The sequence below is a fragment of the Amphiura filiformis genome, chromosome 20 (genome assembly GCF_039555335.1).
Source record: "Amphiura filiformis chromosome 20, Afil_fr2py, whole genome shotgun sequence".
Classification (NCBI taxonomy): Eukaryota; Metazoa; Echinodermata; class Ophiuroidea; order Amphilepidida; family Amphiuridae; genus Amphiura; species Amphiura filiformis.
Window position 1 is genome coordinate 16,513,283 of NC_092647.1, and position 20,999 is coordinate 16,534,281.

A 20,999-nucleotide genomic window follows, 5' to 3' on the forward strand; every position below is an offset into this window, starting at 1 on the left:
AAGTTCCTTGTCCAAGGGAATTTCAAGCTAAATTCTCAATTCTCAAAACTCAATTTTCCACAAGAGCATACTAGACACCGCCAGGGTTCGAACCTGCAACCTCTCGCACCATAGTCTTAACGCCTTAACGATTGAGCTAACTTGACTGCTTAAATACATGTTAAGCCATCTTGAAGCAAAGTTTTTAATCCCCAGTTGATACTGTTAAATTTATTATGGTTCTGTGTTTGTATTTTGTTTTTTCAGGTTTGTCAACAAGTGATTTATTGAAAAAGGACTACAAGTCTTTACTGGGCAGCAATATCAACATTGGGTTAAGCTCAATAACACTACATCTTAGGGTAAGTTTATGATATAAATGAAATTTGCCGTATTGAGGCTAAAATGATGAAACATAGTGCAAAAGGCGATTGTATTTGCGTGAAGCGTGCAAAAATTGGCACTTTTGGGGCTAAAATGGCCAAATATGAGGTTAATTTGATCACAAACCCACATACAGGCATCAACACAGTTAACAAATGTTACAACATAGCTTTGACTCACGGTGTAACTGTTACACAAAAGCTACTCAGTTGAGTACAGCACAGCAATGGGGTAGATTAATTAGGCCAAGCAGATGAACATTAATGAGTAATGTGCAATGTGATACCTATAATCTCAAACATTAATGGCATGCTGGCAAACAGTATCAATAATAAATATTGCTCTGTGGATTCAACTATACACACCATAAGGGAACAAACCAAAAGATTGATGACGTCCTATAAACAAAACTAGTTTCGTTGAGGGGGGTGAAAGTAATAATACTCTATTACGTTTGTACAAAAACATCGGTCTGAAGAATGTGTCATTATTATTATTATTATTATGTCAACATTTTCAACATTTCGTTATTACGTTTCTGGCAGGGAGGGAGGGGGTCGGCTGAGAAATGAAACTAGTTACGTTTATAGTAGGGGTAGGTTAAACAGCCTTTTAAAAAGGGTGTTGTTTCATATTTCTTAGGGAACAGGCTTATTTGATGCAGTATGATCTCCTGAGCATTTTGACACCATTTTCATCCAAATCGGCCAAAAAATGAGTTGCTGCCGGCCAAAACAAGTATTTGGACAGGGGGGGTCTGTGGGAGGTCTGAAAAGCAATATTTTTGACAATAATCATTATTATATGCCTAATTCTGTTAAAGTTGGTGCTGATTTGTATGTAATTGATGTCTAGAATTCAATTTATGAAAGTTGCATAAAATTGGAGTTGTCGTTTTCTTAAAATGGCTGTTTAACGTCCAAATCTGGATGTGAGGGCGCTTTGCATAAAACACGCACATGTTCTTTTCACAAGAAATTTTAATGATGCCAGTTTGAAGATAATCACATATGGCATATCCTCAAGAAATGTGGGCAGTATATTGCTTTTCGTTTGACCGTGGAACTATTTTTCGTATTCTCAGGAAGCCTTCCATTGAAACGTACACGTTTTAAAGTGCATTGACAGTTAAATGGGAGCATTCTATGAAATATTCAAATGGCTCCCAAAATCAAACCGTATTATGAAAACCGCTCAAATTTCTTGAGCAGGTACTAACTATGATTGTCTTCATACATACATCATTGAAATTTCCGCTTTGAAAGATCGCTTATGCGTGTTTTATGCAAAGCGCCTCACATCCATATTTGGACGAAAACAGCCATTTTAAGAAAACGACAACTCCAATTTTTATGCAACTTTCATAAATGGAATTCTAGACATCAATTACATACAAATCAGCACCAACTTCAACATAATTAGGCATATAATAAAGATTATTGTCAAAAATATTGATTTTCAGACCCCCCCTGTCCAAATACTTGTTTTGGCCGGCACCAACTCATTTTTTGGCCGATTTGGATGAAAATGGTGTCAAAATGCTCAGGAGATCATACTGCATCAAATAAGCCTGTTCCCTAAGACATTTGAAGCATCAAGATTTTTTAACCGACCACTATTTATAGGACATCATCGATCTTTTGGTTCGTTCCCTAATTGTTTTACCATTGATGCATTCATCCATGGACTGAGCAGGGGAACTACAATTAGTGTCTCCATAGGCTGTTGTTTAGCCCCCTGAGCACTACCTGCCAATCTAACATTGCCTTTGATTGGACAATTACATGATATCTTCACTTTAATCACCAATCAGATTGGAGCTTTGTAAATAATTCACCCCAATTTTAAATGGTGAAATTATTCTAACAATGTTTCTGATTGGGCCAATTGATAATGAAGACTTCTTTTTGGCCAATCGGTAGGTAGTTCTCATAGGGTTAAAATGAACATGATTAAACCAAGCATGTCTGTGTATGAAAAAGGTCTGAATCTGAGCGAACATGGTTGTGTTATGTAGTAAACGGTTGATGTAAGCATCCATGGTGGTAAAGGTGCAATGTAGTTAATAATAAAGGGCATTTCGTGATCCACAGCATCATATCCCCCACTTTTCTCAAAAAAAGTTGAGATTTTTATATCACGGGAAACCTCTGGCTATATAATGTTTATGTACAAAATATTTCTTGCAGATTAATTTGTTTAGCAAAGATATCGTGAAATTTTAATTTCGTTTTGGTATACCAGAACGAAATTACAACACATTGTCTATAGAGCAGCATAATGCACATAATCATGCATAACTCGCAAACGCAAAATCGGAATCAACTGAAATTTTGGGAATAAGCCTTTTTCGTGGATATCTACTGAAAAATTTCATAAAAAGAGGATGTTAGGATCACGAAATACTCCTTTAATAATAGTGAAAGTAATGTTATTTCTTTTGTCTTGTTTATTTCAAATCCAGAACTTGATAGAAAGACCATCTTTAGAAAGTGATCTTGAAAGGTTTTGCTTGGATAGAAATCTTCACATTCTGCTGCTGATAAACCTTGCACTTGTGGACAAAGAAACACCTCAAAGACAATTAGGAATATATTCACCTGGTTACCTAGCTTTGAAAGACACGCTAGTGAAAACATTACAAGAATCGGACGCACCACAATTGCAGCTTTCGGAAATAGACAATGCCCCTTTGTCAATAGCGGCTTTTGACCAAGGAAACACTGCAGCTTCAAGAAAGAAGCTTATGCCACTTGCGCAACAGTTCCTTGAGGATCTGGAGAAAGACCCACAGCGTGTGCAAGAATTTATCGATAGTAAATCTGATAGTAAGTCTGGAACAATGGATCTCTCAAGTGTTGATTTATTGTCTGGTCTGGATCCGTTAGAAACTAGTCTAGGGAACCCATCAACTAATCAAAACAATGCAAATGATGATGATGACCCATTCGGACTAGGATCTCTATCATCATCAGAGCCGATCGAATCTATTCCAGTTCACAATAGCGATGACCCATTTGGACTTGATATATTTGATACCACTCGAAGTAGTGGTACAAATGCTGGGCAGGAATCATCCACTTCCGAGCTTTTAGACCTGGATCCATTTGGTGGAAAGATCACAGAAGATTGTACTGTTCCAGGACCACCAGGTTTATTAGATCTTGATCCATTTGCAGACACTTCTGTGTCTACTGGAGTATCATCATCAGAAGCTAGCCTCTTACCAGACTTAGCAGAGCTAACAAATTCTACCCCACAACCACCATCACTACTTGATCTTGGAGACTTGGCGGATTCTATTTCAAGCAGCAGTAATTTAGCTTCAGCAACCTCTGATCCATCTGAACCAATGGCAACGTCACCGTCTAGTCCTAGTAGTATACCATTGGTAGAGACACAAGATTTACTTGGTTTGGATCCATTTGATGTATCTCAATCAAGTACCCAAGATATTGCTTCTTCTGCTGACCCGTTTTCCTCTTCAATTAACCCCTTTGATAGCACAAATGGAAACTTGCCACACAGTACAAATATTGAAAATCAGAATGCCAACGATCTGCTTGGGTTGAACAACTTCAACAATCCTTCGGCAGTAGCAATAAGTACTAAAAGCAATACAAATGTTGGTGATTTATTTGACTTTGATACTCAACAGAGTGCTCCTGATAATGATATATTTAACTTGGGTATTTCAGGGGAAATGGATGATATCACAAATGAAAGTGTGAATAGCAAGAACAGCAATGATTTATTCAATCTAGGGACCTCAAATGACTTGGAGCAACTGAATTTAAGTGATCAAGGTCAACATGTAGAAAATGACTTGAGTGTTTCCGATTTAAGTAATCATCTGAATAGGAATGATGGACAGAAACCTGGAAGAGCATCACTGGATCTTTTAGGTCTAGCTGTATCTTCCAGTGATGATACAGGAAGCCAACAAGTTTTGTCACCAATTGACCAGCAAATTTATTCTCCCAAGGACAAGGATGAAGAAATTATTGAAGATGACAACATCTTCTCTAATGGAAATTCAACCATACCAGTACCACACACCTCGCATGACATCCCTAAGACACCTAAAAATTCAGTATCTGATATAGGAGATATTTCATTGGCAGGTTTTCAAGAAAAAGTACTTGACAAAGAAGCGTTATCTGAGAAGGTGGAAGAGCTTCAGCGAACGAAGTCATTTCGTGAAGCTGACGAGGAAGCCGAAGTCATTGCCATCAATGGAGATTCTCATGGTATCCCAAGAGATGACAGCTTTTCTCCTCTTGGTGGATTAGAAAGTAGCGAGACTTTCTCTGACGAACCATCGGACTCATCAAGTGGTGAATCGTACACAGTAAATGAAGAGAACCGTGGACTGGAACAGTTTCCCATCACTCAGATTCAAGAAGATGGAGAAGACAATATGGTAGATGAGAACGATGAAAGTCAGGCATTTGAAGCTGTGCCTGAAGAAGTTGCAGCTGAGGTTGAGGAGTATGTTAACAATGTGATGCAAATGTCTTCATTTCTTTACAAACAGGAAGTTTTTAGCTCAGAAAAGGAAGACACAAGTGATGATGCTATACTGCAGGATGGTGACAATGATGATGCTACTAGGATAATAGTAGATGCAGATGCTGTTGGTGATAAACTGCAGGATGGTGATAATGATGATGCTACTAGGATAATAGTAGATGCAGATGGTGCTGATATGAAAGTAGAAGGTGCTATACTGCAGGATGGTGATAATGATGATGCTACTATGATAACAGTAGATGCAGATGGTGTTGATATGAAAGTAAACAATGCTATACTGCAGGATGGTGATAATGATGATGCTACTATGATAACAGTAGATGCAGATGGTGTTGATATGAAAGTAGATGAAGCTATATTGCAGGATGGTGATAATGATGATGTTACTCTGATAACAGTAGATGCAGATGGTGTTGATATGAAAGAAGACGATGCTACACTGCAGGATGGTGATAATGATGATGTTACTATGATAACAGTAGATGCAGATGGTGTTGATATGAAAGTAAACGATCCTATACTGCAGGATGGTGATAATGATGATGCTACTTTGATAACAGTAGATGCAGATGGTGTTGATATGAAAGTAGATGATGAAGAAGGGAAAAAGGCAGAATTTGAAGATGAACAAATTGTTAAGAATGATGATGATGACACAGCCATTGGTGAAATTTTAAGTTCAGAGCAGCATAGAGAAGGAACAGCAAAAGCAATACAGGAATTATTGAATAGTGATGAAAATGTCTCGCATGAAATCAACCACACAGAGCAGGATAATGTAGATGAAGATAAGGCAGAAATTCCAGTGACAACTGAAGGTGCTGCAGTAATGAAAACTAGTTCTGTAGAAATAGATGAATCACTTGCTGAAAAAATTGATGAATATGTAGATACAGTCGTACAAACGGCTTTATTTGAATACAAGCAAGAAGTAAGTGAAGTGGTGCAATCGGTAAATGAGCAGACAGAGGTTAGTGACAATGACAAGCAGACAAATGAGGGTGTGGACAGTTATGAAGTAATAGATAATAAATATACATTGTTAGATACCAAAGCAGAGGTGCCAAGAGAGATGGATGATTCAATAGCCTCGCAAGCATCACAAAGTGAAGTTAATGAAGTGGAAAATATGCAAGCAGCTGATGTGGAATTCAAAGACAAAGGTGTTACTATGGAAACAATACTAACAAAGGAAGAAATAAATGTGTGTGAAAGTGGTGATTTTGATGGTACTACTAATGTGGAGGAGAATGAACAAGAAACCACAACTGATACACTGGGACATGAAAATACCAATCAGCAAAGCAAGGAAAGTGTTGCTGATACATTACTATTAGAGAATCAAACCAATTTGAATTGCCAAACACGAAATACCAAAGAGCAAGATGACATTTGTATTGATACCAATGAGGTGAACAGTTATGTGGAATCTGTCATCCAAATGGCATATTTTACCCATCAGGAGCAAGTAAAATCAGGGGAACAATATGATTTAGAAGCTTCTGAGAAAGTTGCAGAAGAAGTGAAGTCAGAGTCTTCCATTTCATCAAACTCGGACAGAAACGGCCAATCTGGTACTGAATCTGGGATTTCTCCAATTCAGAGTGCAATGAGTGAAGCTGAAATGTCAGCATTTGATAATTCTTCAGTACCTGAGGTCATAGTGACCGCAACAGAAACGACAGTTTCTGAAGCTGTTGTACATGTACCAGTGCCAACAGAAGAAGCTACTGCAGAGCCTGCTATTCAAACAAGTGAAGAAATTGTATTGCCAACAGAGGGCAGCACAACTGAAACTGCAATTTCAAATGCTGATGAGGAGATCACAACAGGTGATGCCAATAATACAGTTGAATCATCAAGTGATGCAGAAAAAGAGGCCTCGGTTCAGGAAATGGATGCAAGTTTTGATGAAAATTTCCCATCTTTCCTAGAAACAACCCCTTCCAGGCCTGGAACATTACCACTTTCAGACTCTAGAGGGGGTAAGACCAAGATCAAGCCAGTGTACTCTAAACCAAAGAACCAAGCTGGCACGCCAGGATCTCTCTTATCAGAAGATGGCAGTATATATAGTGTCACAACCTTGGATGCAGTCAATATGTTTCCCATTACACCTTCCCCAGGAAGTGCATCGGACGAGGATGATGACCTGGACCAACAGGCCAAGAGAAAACAAGCATTGGAGCCACACAGCCCTCCAAAGAGATTAGTTTCGGTGGATTCAGCCATGGCACAAGATATCGGAGGGGACTGGACAGGAGAAAGGGAGATATTAGAAAAAGTAGCAGCACGACAAAAAGAGGTGAGAAAATTCTTGTTGATTCATTTTTTAAACAGATGTAACAAATTGATCTGCTTGTGTGTTACACTGTAATACAACACAGATGGTGGTAATGCCTGAGTGGTTCCTGTATTAAACTGTATTATAATATGTGCATGCAGGTTGAATTAGAAATATATCTTGATACACATTTGATAGTTTATGGGCCTATATGTGGTATGATCAAGCAAAATTAGTTGGAATTTGACAGACTTTCTAGTTTGTAGATATAGGAGAAAATGTGGCAGTATTTTCTGTTTAACCTCATGAGAACTACCTGCTGATTGGCCAAAATGAATATTGTGTCCAATTTTGCACCAATCAAGGAGGGTATTATTATTAATAAGATCATCTGTAAATGCAAGTTTGACCATAAATAGTTTATAGCTTGGTCATAATTGGCAATTGAAATGAGTATTTCAAGTTATCAACCAATCAGAAATGCTGTTAGATGACCAGTAGTGTCCAAGGGGTTAAAGAGGCATACACCATAATCTGTTCTCTAACTTACATTGAGGCCTACCATAAAACTGTATATGTTGTATATGTTTGCAAATTTTGAGATGTATTGTACCATTTTTTGATATGAGCAGCAAAAACATGCAGGATACACATGATTTTTTTTCAAAATAATTAATGATTTAAATCAACTTTCTAATTTTTTACCATTTTTGATAAATGTAAGTTTATTTCTTCATTGAATTTACCATTTTTTACCATTTTTACCATTTTTTAACTTTTGGATACAATTAAAATATGTCTATGATGTCACTTTATTGCAAAAAAATCATCTTCAATTGCAAAATTCATCAGGTTTGTCCCCATGATTTTACCAAATTTTTCTTTGAAATTTTCACATTTAAAAACCCCTGCCCCCCAACTCAACACAAAAGTTGACAACCATGAGAGTTACCAAATCTTTCATCAAATTTACCCCACGTTTTCATGCAAAATCAAGGACAAAATTTGGCCAAAAACAACCCCTTTTTTTGTAGTTTTTAAAGATCAGAATTTCAAACACCCCTCATCAATGACACTAAATATTGACATTAAAATTCTGGATTTTCTCTAGTACCCCTTTTATCCAAATTTCGCGGACAGTGCAAATTAAATACCCTATTATGCTAATTTCACTGTCATATTTCATGGACAGTGCAAATTAAATACCCCTATTATGCCAATTTCACTGTCATATTTCACGGACAGTGCAAATTAAATACCCCTATTTTGCCAATTTTATGGTCCTTGCTACTGGTAAAAAATAACCCTTTTCTGCGCAATTTGGTAACTCTCATGGTTGTCAACTTTTGTGTTGAGTTGGGGGGGGGGGCATTCCTGATAGGATTGTGCATATGCATAGCATTCCACTGGTCTCTTTTGACTTGATCATGGGGTATAGCAGTTCTTGGAATGAAAAAAAATTAAAACAAATCTGATTTAAATTTAAAAAAAAAACATTGTCTATGATACATTCAACTTTCGTTCACTTACCAGGAAAAATTTATGAATCTTTTATAATCAATTGTTTTTAAACATGTAATGTAAATTTTGTAATATACACATTTACCTTTATTTTCATAGCCAATTAAAAACTCAGTTTCACCAGATTTGGCACACACCTTGCACTCACCCGAGGAAACTGTTTTTCTGTTTCTTATTTTTTGTGGAGGAGAGATGTTTTTTTTGCATTTATTTTAACAAAACAAAAATGTGGTAATGATGCATAGATGCATGTAAACAAGCATGGAAATCTAATTAGCCAAAGGTATTAATAATTATAGGCTGATGTTTTAAACATGCTGCTGCCATAAATACACTAACACACTATCCCAGCTGTGGTATGGATTACATGTATGCATGGGCAAGTAAAAATCCACTTGTCATAAAAGACATGTCAAATTACAGTGGCCGGACTTCCATTTTCATATGGTAGGTATGTGGCGTAGCGTGGGTCATCGCATGTGGGGGCACCGACCATGATTGGGGAGGCACCGGATCTGATTGGCGGGCCATTTTTTGGCAATTTTCCTATGGGATTTTAAAAATTTCAGATCGATGGGGGGGGGCACGTGCCTCTATGATGCTACGCCACTGTGGTGGGTGGTGCCGGTTGTCGAACATGGCTGCTTCACTATTGCAACAAACTAACCGGGTGCGTATGCGACGCGTGTGCATGTGTAACAGTCCCAGTCTTCACACTCGGTATATCTGTGGGTGTGAACTTTAAAAAAAAACCTTTGGCATCTCATTTTGTGAGTTTTCAGGTAAAAAACACCCTTCTTTAGGATTTTGAACAATATCACTTATATAGCAAATTGGGTACATGCCGGGTGCACCGATGAAAAGAGTAATTAATGAATTTGGGATAATTTATGTGATTCGTAAACATGGTAAATGAAGAATACTGAAATTGTGATGTTATATGCATGTAATCATAAATGAAGAATAATGAATCTGCGATGATTGAATGTGATTCAGAAGTGAAGAGCCCTTGATCAATTGTGCGAACATGATGAGTGAAAAATTACCCCTTTTTTGTGTTTCATAAATCACCTTCATCTGTTTATTTGAAAATAGTGTGTAATTGGTTTATTGCATCACTTCCAATTGGAATATTCCAAAGGTGTGTTTGTACACTTCTTTATCACCCATCTGACTTTAGGCGCTTCATTGAAATAAATTGAATGTCCTTGCTGATAGATTACACATCAGAATGTAGGCCCGAATGTAGGCTGCCAGGTCCATAATAGTACTGTATAATGAATATTGATTAGCAACATTTTCCAATATGTCAGCACTCAGATTGGACACAATAGATGAATAAAAGCTGCAGTCCATTGTTTGCATCAAGGTAACACCTACATTTTATCCAAAATGTATTAGATTTTATGTAGAAATAGTTCAAATGCCTCTTAGAAATATAAGATGAGGAAGATGACATCAGTGTTTCACCATGACAGGCAGGGTAAAACAATATAAGATAAACCAAGCAAAGGATCCACCCCGGGGTGCCACTCACGTATAAAAGTTGTAAGCATCCGCGTGAGTTGACTTTCAAAACTGGCCCTAAGCGAGAATGTCAGAAATTTGCATATAGGGTATAATCTTCTTCCACGGTAAACCAAACAGCTTCCGTGGTAAACCTTATAGCGCCATCACTTGATGAAAGTACATTATTAGCAGGCGTGAGTTAAAAGCTATTTGGGCTAGAACTATTGCGACTGTAGGGGTGAGCTTGCCTACAGGTAAAAAAAATACTCGTGGCGGTTATATCGGGGGTTATATTAGGCCTACATGCGAGTATTTTTTGGGGTGGGCTTTAGGCGCGCCAGCCCCGGGTAAAAGCAGAGGCGGCCAAAATGCGGGCCAAAATGAAGGGGCGGCGGAAGAAGAAGGGCGGCAAAAAGAATTAGTAAATAAAAATGGCGGAAAATAATGAACAAAATCTCAAAAATGTTACCGTACAGATTAGACACTTGAAAGTGACCACCTAAATAACATATTTTAACTCCCATGGAAACACAATTAAGTTAGATCTCGAATGCTATATCATAACCCTTTCTTGTAGCCTATAGTTTAAATAGGCCTATTAATATAATTTTTAAATGCTATTTTATTATTTTGTTATTATTAATTGAAAATCTAAAATAGTATAAAATCGTATATGATGCCTTAAATTAAAGTTTAAAACGTTCTTCCAATATTAAAAACTATTATTAAATAATCCCTAACATCTCAGACAACACCCCCCTCCCCCAACACACACACCCCCACACCAACAACCACATGCCAAGTCGTGGCGACCGAAAGTCTACCTTGTACATCGTGCAACCGCAAGCGTGCACCATCCAGCATTGCCCGCTAAAATACACTACCCTATTACGGGCAATGGAATAGCCCGTCAATCATGCCCAGTGGTTGCTCCTGGAAGGAAGATTATACCCGATATGACGCGGTTGCTCATGGAAGACAAGAAGGATTATACCCCTTTTCGAAATTTGTCAAACTAACCCTAAACGAGGATTTTAATCAAATAAATACACCCTAAGCCCTAAGCAAGAAATTGGTTTGAAATCTGCCCCTAAACAAGGATAGACATTGCATGTGTCGGTATGAGTGTAATTCAGTGATAATGATCAGCTATTCCTGGCGCTGTTGAAGTCAGCTCCGAATTTTTTTGGAGATTTAAAAATCGCTTGGAAACCAATTCTTTTGTGCCGAATAACTTCATTAATATGTCACCACTAATGGCTGTTAATTGGGTAATTTTAAAAAACTACCTAAGTGAGGATCGTTATTAAAAAAACACCCCTTTTTTTGAGACCCTAATCGCTGATCCGCGCGGATCCTCGTTTTGCTTTTCAAAACCACCCTAAATCTGCGTCGTTTTCTTTCACGCGGATGCTTACTAGTATAATTCTGAGTGGCCCCCTGGGGGATCCACAACCAATTAATTATCATTTCATTTTGTCACATTAACGTTTTAAAAATTAGCATCTTTATTGACCAGTAAAACAACTGCAGTATATATGTAAGCAGAATTTAGCAGATGTGGTATTTAATCCAATTGGAAGTGAGTGACACAATATTCCAATTGTTATACACACTATTTGCATACATGTATGAACTTCATATCATCCATGTTGAAAGAAGTTGCATTGTTTTTCTTCCGGATGATTATCCAAATATTGATTGGCGTATAGGACATGTGGTATATAGCTCAATTACTGACAATGTATTTGTACTTCATACCACAGTAACTAGTACTAGATGTTAATTGGTTATTTTTATTGTAAAAGGATTCATGCAGGCATGCATACTATATGCATTGCCCCACATTTGTTTTGTTTTTTAGCTCAAAACAAGTAAAATGGGGACTTTTGGAGCTGCGAATAGTTGAAATCAAGGGTGTTTCTTGGCTTTCTGGTTGACAATCGCCTGAAAAAAAACCCAGAAATATGAGGAATGAGTAATTTTGGGGTCTTTTAGAGCTGAAATTATCAAAATCAAGGGTCTTTCGAGCTCTATTTTGGTCAAATATAGGGTCTTTTGGAGTTCTTGAAATGGGGGGGGTCAAAAAGGTCCCAATTTTGAGAAAAAAAGTCCACTTTTTCAAAATCAGCCCCCGCAATAAATCCTGGTTACGGGCCTGCTATAGCATCTATGTGTCATTTTCAAACTGCTGATACTATGAATTTTAAAAGATAAAATCTGGATAGCTCAAATACGGACAGACAGACAGACCAGAATTTTCACTCTTTTTGCTTCATTTGGAGGAAAAATATTGTTGCTTCCATGACAACAGGTGTCTGATTCCCATGATAAAATAGTGTGGTTTAAATCAGTACATATATTGAAATCAATATTTTTTTTAATAAATTGATATGTATAGCTATTTATAGGGGAAAATCACATGCACTGTATTAACACACATTACACAACCGCATTGTCTTTTAGTCCTAACCTGTTGTTCCTGAGTATTTAATGCTCTGCGTGCTAGCCATAGGCTTCAACATAAAAAGTCCCAAGTTTTGAGGTATTTTCTCAAAACCCTTTACACTTTTGTGGGTGGGGCTCTTCATGTTTGCATGTTTTAAAAGCACTCAAGAGTAAGCACATATGCTATCTATCAAGTTTTTACGGTATGTGGATAACCAGAGAAAAAAATCTGGACATACCTGCCTGTACGGGGACTTGAACCCCGGACCTCAGTGTAGATCCAAAGATATAGCCTAAATAGAGGAATAAGTATTTGTGTGAACAACTAGAGAAATTAATGAATAAAAATGAAATGAAAAAGTGAAAAATTCAATCCTCATCCTCAAACCATTATTATGAATTCAATCTGTTCAATTGTGTTGAGAAATAATCCAAATTACTTAACAAGGACATACAGGATTTACTTGATACATGTATTTTAATCTTCCTAGGTAGTGTATTTCTAACTATACATTTGCATATTATTTTGTTATCAGTCACTTCATGTAATTTAATTGTTAACAATATTTAAAATATAAGCAGATATCATTACATCTGAGTAATATTTGTTGCACTACATGTATACAGACCAATCACAAATTCAGGGAAATATTGGCATCATAAACTGTTGTTGCTAACCAGTGGCGGCACCACGGGGGGGGGGGGCAAATGCAAAATCCCCAGTCAGAAGTCTTGCCCCCCCTGTTGCCCCCCCAGAAAAAACCACAAATTCCACTTTTTGCGGTAATTTTTCGCAAAATTTGTTGATTTTCCCCCCCCTGAAATTCACTTTGCCCCCCTAATGCCCCCCCCCCCCCTACAAAAAAAATTCCTGGTGCCGCCACTGTTGCTAACATTGGAAGTTGATACCATATTAGTAGCTGGGATGTAAAAAGGTGAATATTACATGTTCTCACTCATTTTCTCAAAGGGCTGTGATGAAGGAAGTTCTATGATTTAGTTGCCAGAAATATATATTTGGCTTTTAGCTCAGATGATTTGTAAGTGGGTTTTTGTTTTTGCTGTAGTGCCATCATTTTACTCTTCCAATATAAACATGGATACTTGTGCTGAATATTGGTACATTGATTTATTTATTTTTATTTATTTATTTATTTATTTATTTATTACACTTTATCACTGGTACATAATTACAAAAATATAATATTGCACATAAGTTATATCAAAAATTACACAATATCATAAAACGAATTTTTTTTTTAAAGGTCCAGTGAATGGCTGGAGTGAACCGGTGCAATGCACCTCTAAGACCGCCCACCAAATCCAATAAGAAGGGAAGGGAAAAATAAATTAGAGGGGAAAAATGCAGGTTAAGTTACATTTGCCTGCAATTTGGACAATTACAAAAAGAGGTCCAAGTGCAAACACAAACATCAAAGGTGCGAGCTGCAAGCAAATTTGGACTGATAGAACTCCAAAACTTGTTGCTTAAATGAAGCAACAGTATTTGTGGACCTGATAACACTATGGAGATGGTTCCAAATGGGCACCATACGCTGAAAAAAACCCCAGCTTGTGGCACTCAGTTTTAGAAAGCTGATTTACCAGCAACAAAGGATTAGAGGAAAATCTGGTGGTGGGACGGTCTAAGAAGGTGAATTGGTGAAGAGCCTAGAAGAAGGTGAATTGGTTCATTGGTTTGATTGGTTGTATTCGCTGTCGTAGTGCACATTAGAATATGGCCGTTGCCAGGTCAACTGGATCATGCTTTCTTTGTTACGAACCACTGATCGAAATGATCACAACACAAAGCCTATGGCATATCAAAATTCGGAACAGGTGTAGGAAGGAGCCCAGGCTTGGAGCAGTAACCAATGGTTACTAACGTGCACTACGACAGCGAATTACAGGGAAAGTGACTGGATAAATAGGCATGGTCCAATGTTTTATGTTCTGTTTTCTGTCTTCGATTTAGGCCTATCATTAAAACAATTATGTTTCCAAATTTTGAGTTGTATTGCTGCGGCGGTTTTGATATGAGATGCGAAAACGTGTATAACAATGCCCCAAACACTTCCCGTGTGGTTACCAGAAATCACTACATTTTTGTTCACACCATTTAAGCGTAAAATATCTTAGCTTTTAAATTTAACTTGAATACTGAGAAAAATATGAGCTTTCTCCTGATACCAAAGTCTCAATTTTGATTAAGAAAAATGGGTGACGACTGACAAGGCTATCATCCAGTCTTAATACTTTAGACATGTCTGTGAATGTCATTTACTGGCTAACTGAAGGGTCATTGATCAGGGGATGTGTTCACCATAGATAACCTATGTGGTTTTACCAAGCTTAATTATGTAATACATGATTTACACTTCCTCTCAGGTACTTCACTACTCACTATTCCAGAAAAATACAGAACTATTTTTTGGGGATTAAAAACTATTATCAGTTTCTGCCAAATGAAACATTGCTCAATCTTAATCATTCATTTAGTACTAACTGGAGATAAAAGAAAAAGTTCACTTTTTACTAATTTCTAAATATGCATTTTTGGCATGTTTTCTGACCATCGAGTCACAAAAATCAGAGACTTGGAACAAGTCTAGGCATTCAAAATCTTGAGTATATGCCGAAAGTTTGCTCTAAGTTTCACTTTTTTGTGTTACTTTGATTACATTTTTTAAATGGTTGGTTATAGGAATGAAACATGTCTTTTCCAAAACTTAGAATGCAATTGCAATGCATAAACTGAAATTAGTCTTAGTACAAGTCTTTGGGCTTGATTGTCACTACATACAAAAAGCACCCTAAAAACGCATGTTTTTGGCCCTTCTTCATCTTTTTTCAAGTATCTTGCTCATAACTAAAACGTGTTAGTCATGTTTTTATCATTTCTGTATTGTGAAATAGATCAGGTTCTTCAATATTTAGTTGCAGAAAGGGCCAAAATTTCAACATTGCCAACCCTCTCATTTTAAACAATGCTACATGCATGGTCATTTTAAACAATGCTACATGCATGGTCATTTTAAACAATGCTATATGCATGGTCAACCCGTCAAGGTTAGTTCTCAATCTATTGTCATAATAACTTATTATTTCATTGAAAAAGGTTGCAATGTTGTGTTCACACTGTCAGAGGGTTGGTGCAGTGTTGGTAGGAGTAGCGATTGTGTAAAGGATGGAGTAGTGACCATGTGAGAATGGTTGGCATATGTTACCCCAGCTGTATATTTCTAGCTATTTACTCCTGACAATTGTTTAATATATCAGGAGTAGCGCACTGTGGCGAGCTAGATGTACATCACCACAGACCGTATATTACCCATAGGGAGATAAACTACTGGGAGCCACACATTCTTAGAAACCATAGGCGGCACATGCTCGCTCTGCTCGCTAATCGTGGGGCATCGCGGTTTGTGACTCGCGGCTCGTGTCCTCCTAAATCTAGAGTAGTCTTTGACAAAGACTTATCACCGCCATTGTAGTTGACCGTCTGAGCGCTGCTTTGCTTGGCAACCGGAGTAAGCTTGGCCTTTTTGTCGACCCAGCTGACATATATAGGAGTCTAGGCCCTGAAACTTGCTCTTATTATGGCTTGTTTTGGTTCAACTTCATTTGAAGCAGAATCGGCAGGATCTGAGAGATATACCCACTAGCAAGAAGCTTAGTAGACAATATGTCATTTGTTTAATTGCAAGTGACCATTTGTGTACATTGGCTGTAAGAAATCACAATTTGCGCAGTTTGAAGGTCAACACAAGTGCCGCTCTTACCAGTATTTCCTGCCAACTTACTCCGACCAAAAGTGGATACTTGGAGCAAGTTGCTGGGCCTACGGTCTAAGTGTCTGGGCCTAAGTGTCTCTGTCACTAAAACAAATTTTACAAAAGAAGTTGAACTGATTATTTCCGATTCAATTCGTGTGAGCACTACCGGGGGGCATTTGCACTTTTCCACTTTTTGCGGCAATTTTGCGCAAAATTTGTCAATTTTGCCACCCTTGAAATTCACTTTGCCCCCAATGCCCTCCCCCCAAAAAAATCCTGGTGCCGCCACTGGTGTGAGCAACATTTAATGTGATCTGCTCTATCATATACAATATACATATGTATATCATTACATGTATCATACTGGTGTTATGATGATCTCAGTTCCTCCTCAGTCATTTTGAAAGTGGAATGAACAATCGGTGGTGATATCTACTGCTGAAAATTTTGCAGGAGCTAATTTTCACCAATATTTGAGTTCAGTTTTTCATGTGTACCTTTGCAGTATATAGCAGAAAGTATTCACAAGTTTCAGAAGAGTGACCTGCATCGGATACATATCGGACAAATTTGTGTTATTTTTGGTGACTCAATTCAAGACCTGTAATATTTGATATGAAAATAAATTACTTGTAGATAAAAATGATGTGACAGTATTTCCTAGTTCTGACTTACTCAGGAAATCACTGGAGGGTCACATCCTATGTCAGATAGACAGGAAGCTTAGAACCCAGGGGGAACCACACCCGTGTACAGGTAGGGAAGGGATTTGTCATAAACTAGGGCTATGATTTACTACAATTTATCTCTCTGAATCATCCATTTATCAAATGTTGTTGAAATTTACAGTAGTTTAAATATAGAATTAAAGTGGTGCAATATATTTTTATATGCCAGGCTAATTAAATTTGGAAAAGTTAAGAGTCCTTCCTTTAATTTCTTATAAAAAAATAAGAAAAGTATATATTCTTCAATATTGTCATTGAGATAAGGCTGTTTACAATGAAAAAAAAAAGGTTTTCTGGAAACTTTCCTTGCAGCATCAATTGCATCATGCATCAATCACACATAGCAAAATTCTCTAAATTCAGTAAATTGCCTTTGTCAGACGTGTAATTGAATGGGATTATTTTGAAATTTTAAAACGCTTAAAATATCACAAACAAGTAGGCCTATGTTTATAAATAATATTAATACAAGTTAAAACCGTCAGGGTTCGATAATGAACCCCACAAAACTAACCTTCAAATTAATAAAATACAGTAAAATTTGATTATTACTGGGTGAGATTCGCTGTGACGGTTTTAAATTCGCGGTGTTGGTTAGGCTCCGATTACTCAGCGTGCAAATTGAATGGCGCGTACCAGTGATCACGGCAGCTGCGAAATTCAGTCCCGATTCACTTCCGTGTTCCGATTGTATGGAAAGTGCCATACGGTTGAGCAGTTTTGCCGTCTCTCTCTATCATGCCACTCACCATCTAAGCAAAATTATATGCCTACACATGCATAAGTACTAATTTGCTATATCAGCTAGGCACCCCCAGGAATTTTGACACAGTCATGACAGTCATGTTTACTGGCAATTACTTTTGCAGACAAGGAAGGAGTGCTACTTGTGTACATTTCATACTCAGAAACCACTCTCCTTGAATATTTTATGGAATATATGGACTAAATATGAATTTATTCAAGATATATGGACTATTTGAATTATGTACACTTTGTGGACATTGGATATAGTATTGGTAAGACTTGTATGTATGTAGAAGAGCAAGAGTTTATGTTTCTCATGTTTTATTATTTTGTGTATTTGAAGGAGGGAGGGATCAATACATATGTAATGAGGGATTTTCCAACCTTAACCTTTTGGTAGTTCATGCACTATAGCACAATCAGATCAAGTATGGTGTGCCAGTTGGTTATTGCCATGTAGCTTGCAAGTTCATAGCAGTTGATATCACACCACCATATTTTGTGATGAGCCAACAAGTATAGATAGATTATATAATAATATCATTGGCTATAAAGATTTTCAGTGGGGGGGGCTGCAATTTTTGGTGGGGAAACCGGGGGTACCTGAGAGGGCTTCCCCCTCGAGTCAGACAATTTGCAAATTATAGGTCATGCCAACACCCATTTTCCTTCTATTTTATCACAATTTTTTTAATTCCCTTAAGATTATTGGGGTGGGGCTGAGCCCCATGCAGTTACTAAGCCTATGTATATCACTCAAATGAATGATTAAATCAGGACCAGATTTATCACTGGGCCAAATGGGCCTGGGCCCATGGCCCCAAAATTGTCCTGTTTTTTTTTTTTTTCTTGGGGGGGGTCAAAATAGGGTAAAATTGCCCAATTTTGCACTCTTAGCAGTGGCAGAAGATCCCAGACTCAAATTCTGAGTGGCCAGTAGAATTAATCCTTCCCTATCACTGAAATTGTATCTTTGAGACATTTTAATGTTATGAAGGAATTAGTTTGTAGTGAAAATGTGTGCTAATAAAATTTGTATTTATATTTATATATCAACAGAAACAACAAAACACTGGACAGCGTTTGACACCAAAATTAGAAGAACAAGGGCGTCAGCTCTCAGTAGCCTCTGCTGCAGCTAAGCAGCGCATGGAAGGAATCCAACTGCCAGATGAATGGCAGGATGATGATTTGGCTCAACAGACACTTTATGGGCATGAAAATGCTGACAATGAATTTTACAATCGGTCTGTGCCAAGAATGGATAGCATTCGTGAAGATGGTCAAAAGCGAGTAGAAAGTGGGACATCAACTACCGAATCACAAGGGACATTAAGTGCAAGTGAGAGAAGGCAAAGACTTGGTGATAGAGACTTAGAAAGAGGGGATAACAGTATGTCAGGACCGGAGGAAGGGAAGCAGAGGGATGGTGGCGAGGTGGCGGGAGAGTTAAGAAGAAGACACATGAGTGAGGATAGCCTGGAGGATGATATAGCATATTTGGAAGAAGTGGGTGAATTGGATATCAGTGATGATGAGGATGATGCAGGTAGGTCAAAGGTCAATGATGTAAGAAAATATTGCATAGATTTATTATGAACTTTAAGTAATAAGCTATATAATATGAAGCTTTTACCTATACCACAAATTTTAAATACTGCACGGCAATACCGTACAAGATATTTAGATACTGAACGAGCGCGCACATTTGTGTTGGTGTGCGCAACTCATAGCGTGTTACACGGCATACATTGTATATATGCTCACAAAGAGACCAAAGCATGCGTCATTGAATGAGTTACACAGTTAGTTGTTTCGTACCGCCGGCAAACATGATGAAAATAATTACTGGTTTCTAAATGGCACCGGCATGTTTAATTTGATACTTTGGTACCATGGTATTCAAAAAGCATCAAAAAGCTTCATATTATACAATAATAATAATATTGGATGGCTTTTTTTCATGTAATACGAGAATATACAGCAATCGTCCACACCTCATACATATTTTTGGCATGATTGGTTAAAAGCATTTTTGTATATAGGCCCTAAGCCTATAGGCCAATTAAACCTGTAAGGACATAGGCCTAGCTAGGCATCAGTAGGCTAGGCCAAGTCAAGATTAGACCAGCCTTAACTTGCTTGCTTTGTTTTGTTGATTGAACACACATGAGTACATGCATGAAGACACATGGTTGGATGACTAAAACTTACCAATACCATGAAAATGTTGCTGTAACCTCTCTAGTATGTGAGCCTTGCCATGAGAAGCCTATTTGATTCCAAACATTGTTTGCCTTAGGGGCTCAGATAACAACGTTGCACAGTATTTTTTGTGGGACATGAGAGCACATCACTCATATCGAATTTCATTTTGAATACATGGAATATCCTTCTGATATCAAATAATTTTGATTTTTTGAAATTGGGGATATAATGCACATTTTATGGCAAATTATTAAAAATTTATATTCTTTTATTTTTCATATTCTTAAAAGTCCTCGAAGTAAAATTCATAAATCTAATGATATGTACTTAAAGTGTATGTAGCTAGGAGGAACAGTCGAAGGTCATTTGAAAATTTTGACCTTTTGTATTGAAGATACAAATTTTTTTCCCCAAAAGACCTTTTTTTTGGGGGGGGGGGGGATATGCTTTGTAATAATTATATCGCACATAGTTATATTTGTGTACATGATCCATATCAAACTGATTTCTTTAAAATGTTTGTGAGTATATTTGTCCTTTTGTTTACTACCAGAATTCAATTATATGTACGACAAGATGTTCCCTCACTGGGGTGTGTATTTGTACAAAATATCACTATTTTACTAATAACATTGGCAATTTTACACACACACTAAACTAATCTGGTAGAGGCTCAGCTCTAAAATACCTTGGTGCTTTCTTATCTGATGGCAAAATACAGTGTTTTGATAAGTTAAAACTTAATACTACTTTAAAGAAATCACTATTCTGCCTACTTTTGCTGTAGTATGTACCACAATTGGATTATTTCATACCTATTAACCCTAACACCCATACATACCACAAAATACCATGATGAAAACCACAGCGCATGCGTGAATA

The 20,999-nt window shown here is 37.4% G+C and overlaps 1 protein-coding gene across 5 annotated transcripts in view; it reads left to right on the top strand.

The window, feature by feature from the left end:
• The window catches only part of LOC140141945 (uncharacterized), a 79,025-nt gene that overhangs the window by 32,787 nt on the left and 25,239 nt on the right, over positions 1-20,999 (top strand). For 4 of the 5 annotated variants that reach the window (XM_072163832.1, XM_072163833.1, XM_072163836.1 and 1 more), the window contains exons 5-8: positions 247-341; positions 2,828-7,201; positions 18,969-19,458; positions 20,671-20,709. In XM_072163832.1, coding sequence (XP_072019933.1) covers positions 247-341; positions 2,828-7,201; positions 18,969-19,458; positions 20,671-20,709 — 4,998 coding nt within the window. The remainder of the gene's footprint in view (positions 1-246; positions 342-2,827; positions 7,202-18,968; positions 19,459-20,670; positions 20,710-20,999) is intronic. The other variant, XM_072163834.1, reaches the window with a different exon arrangement.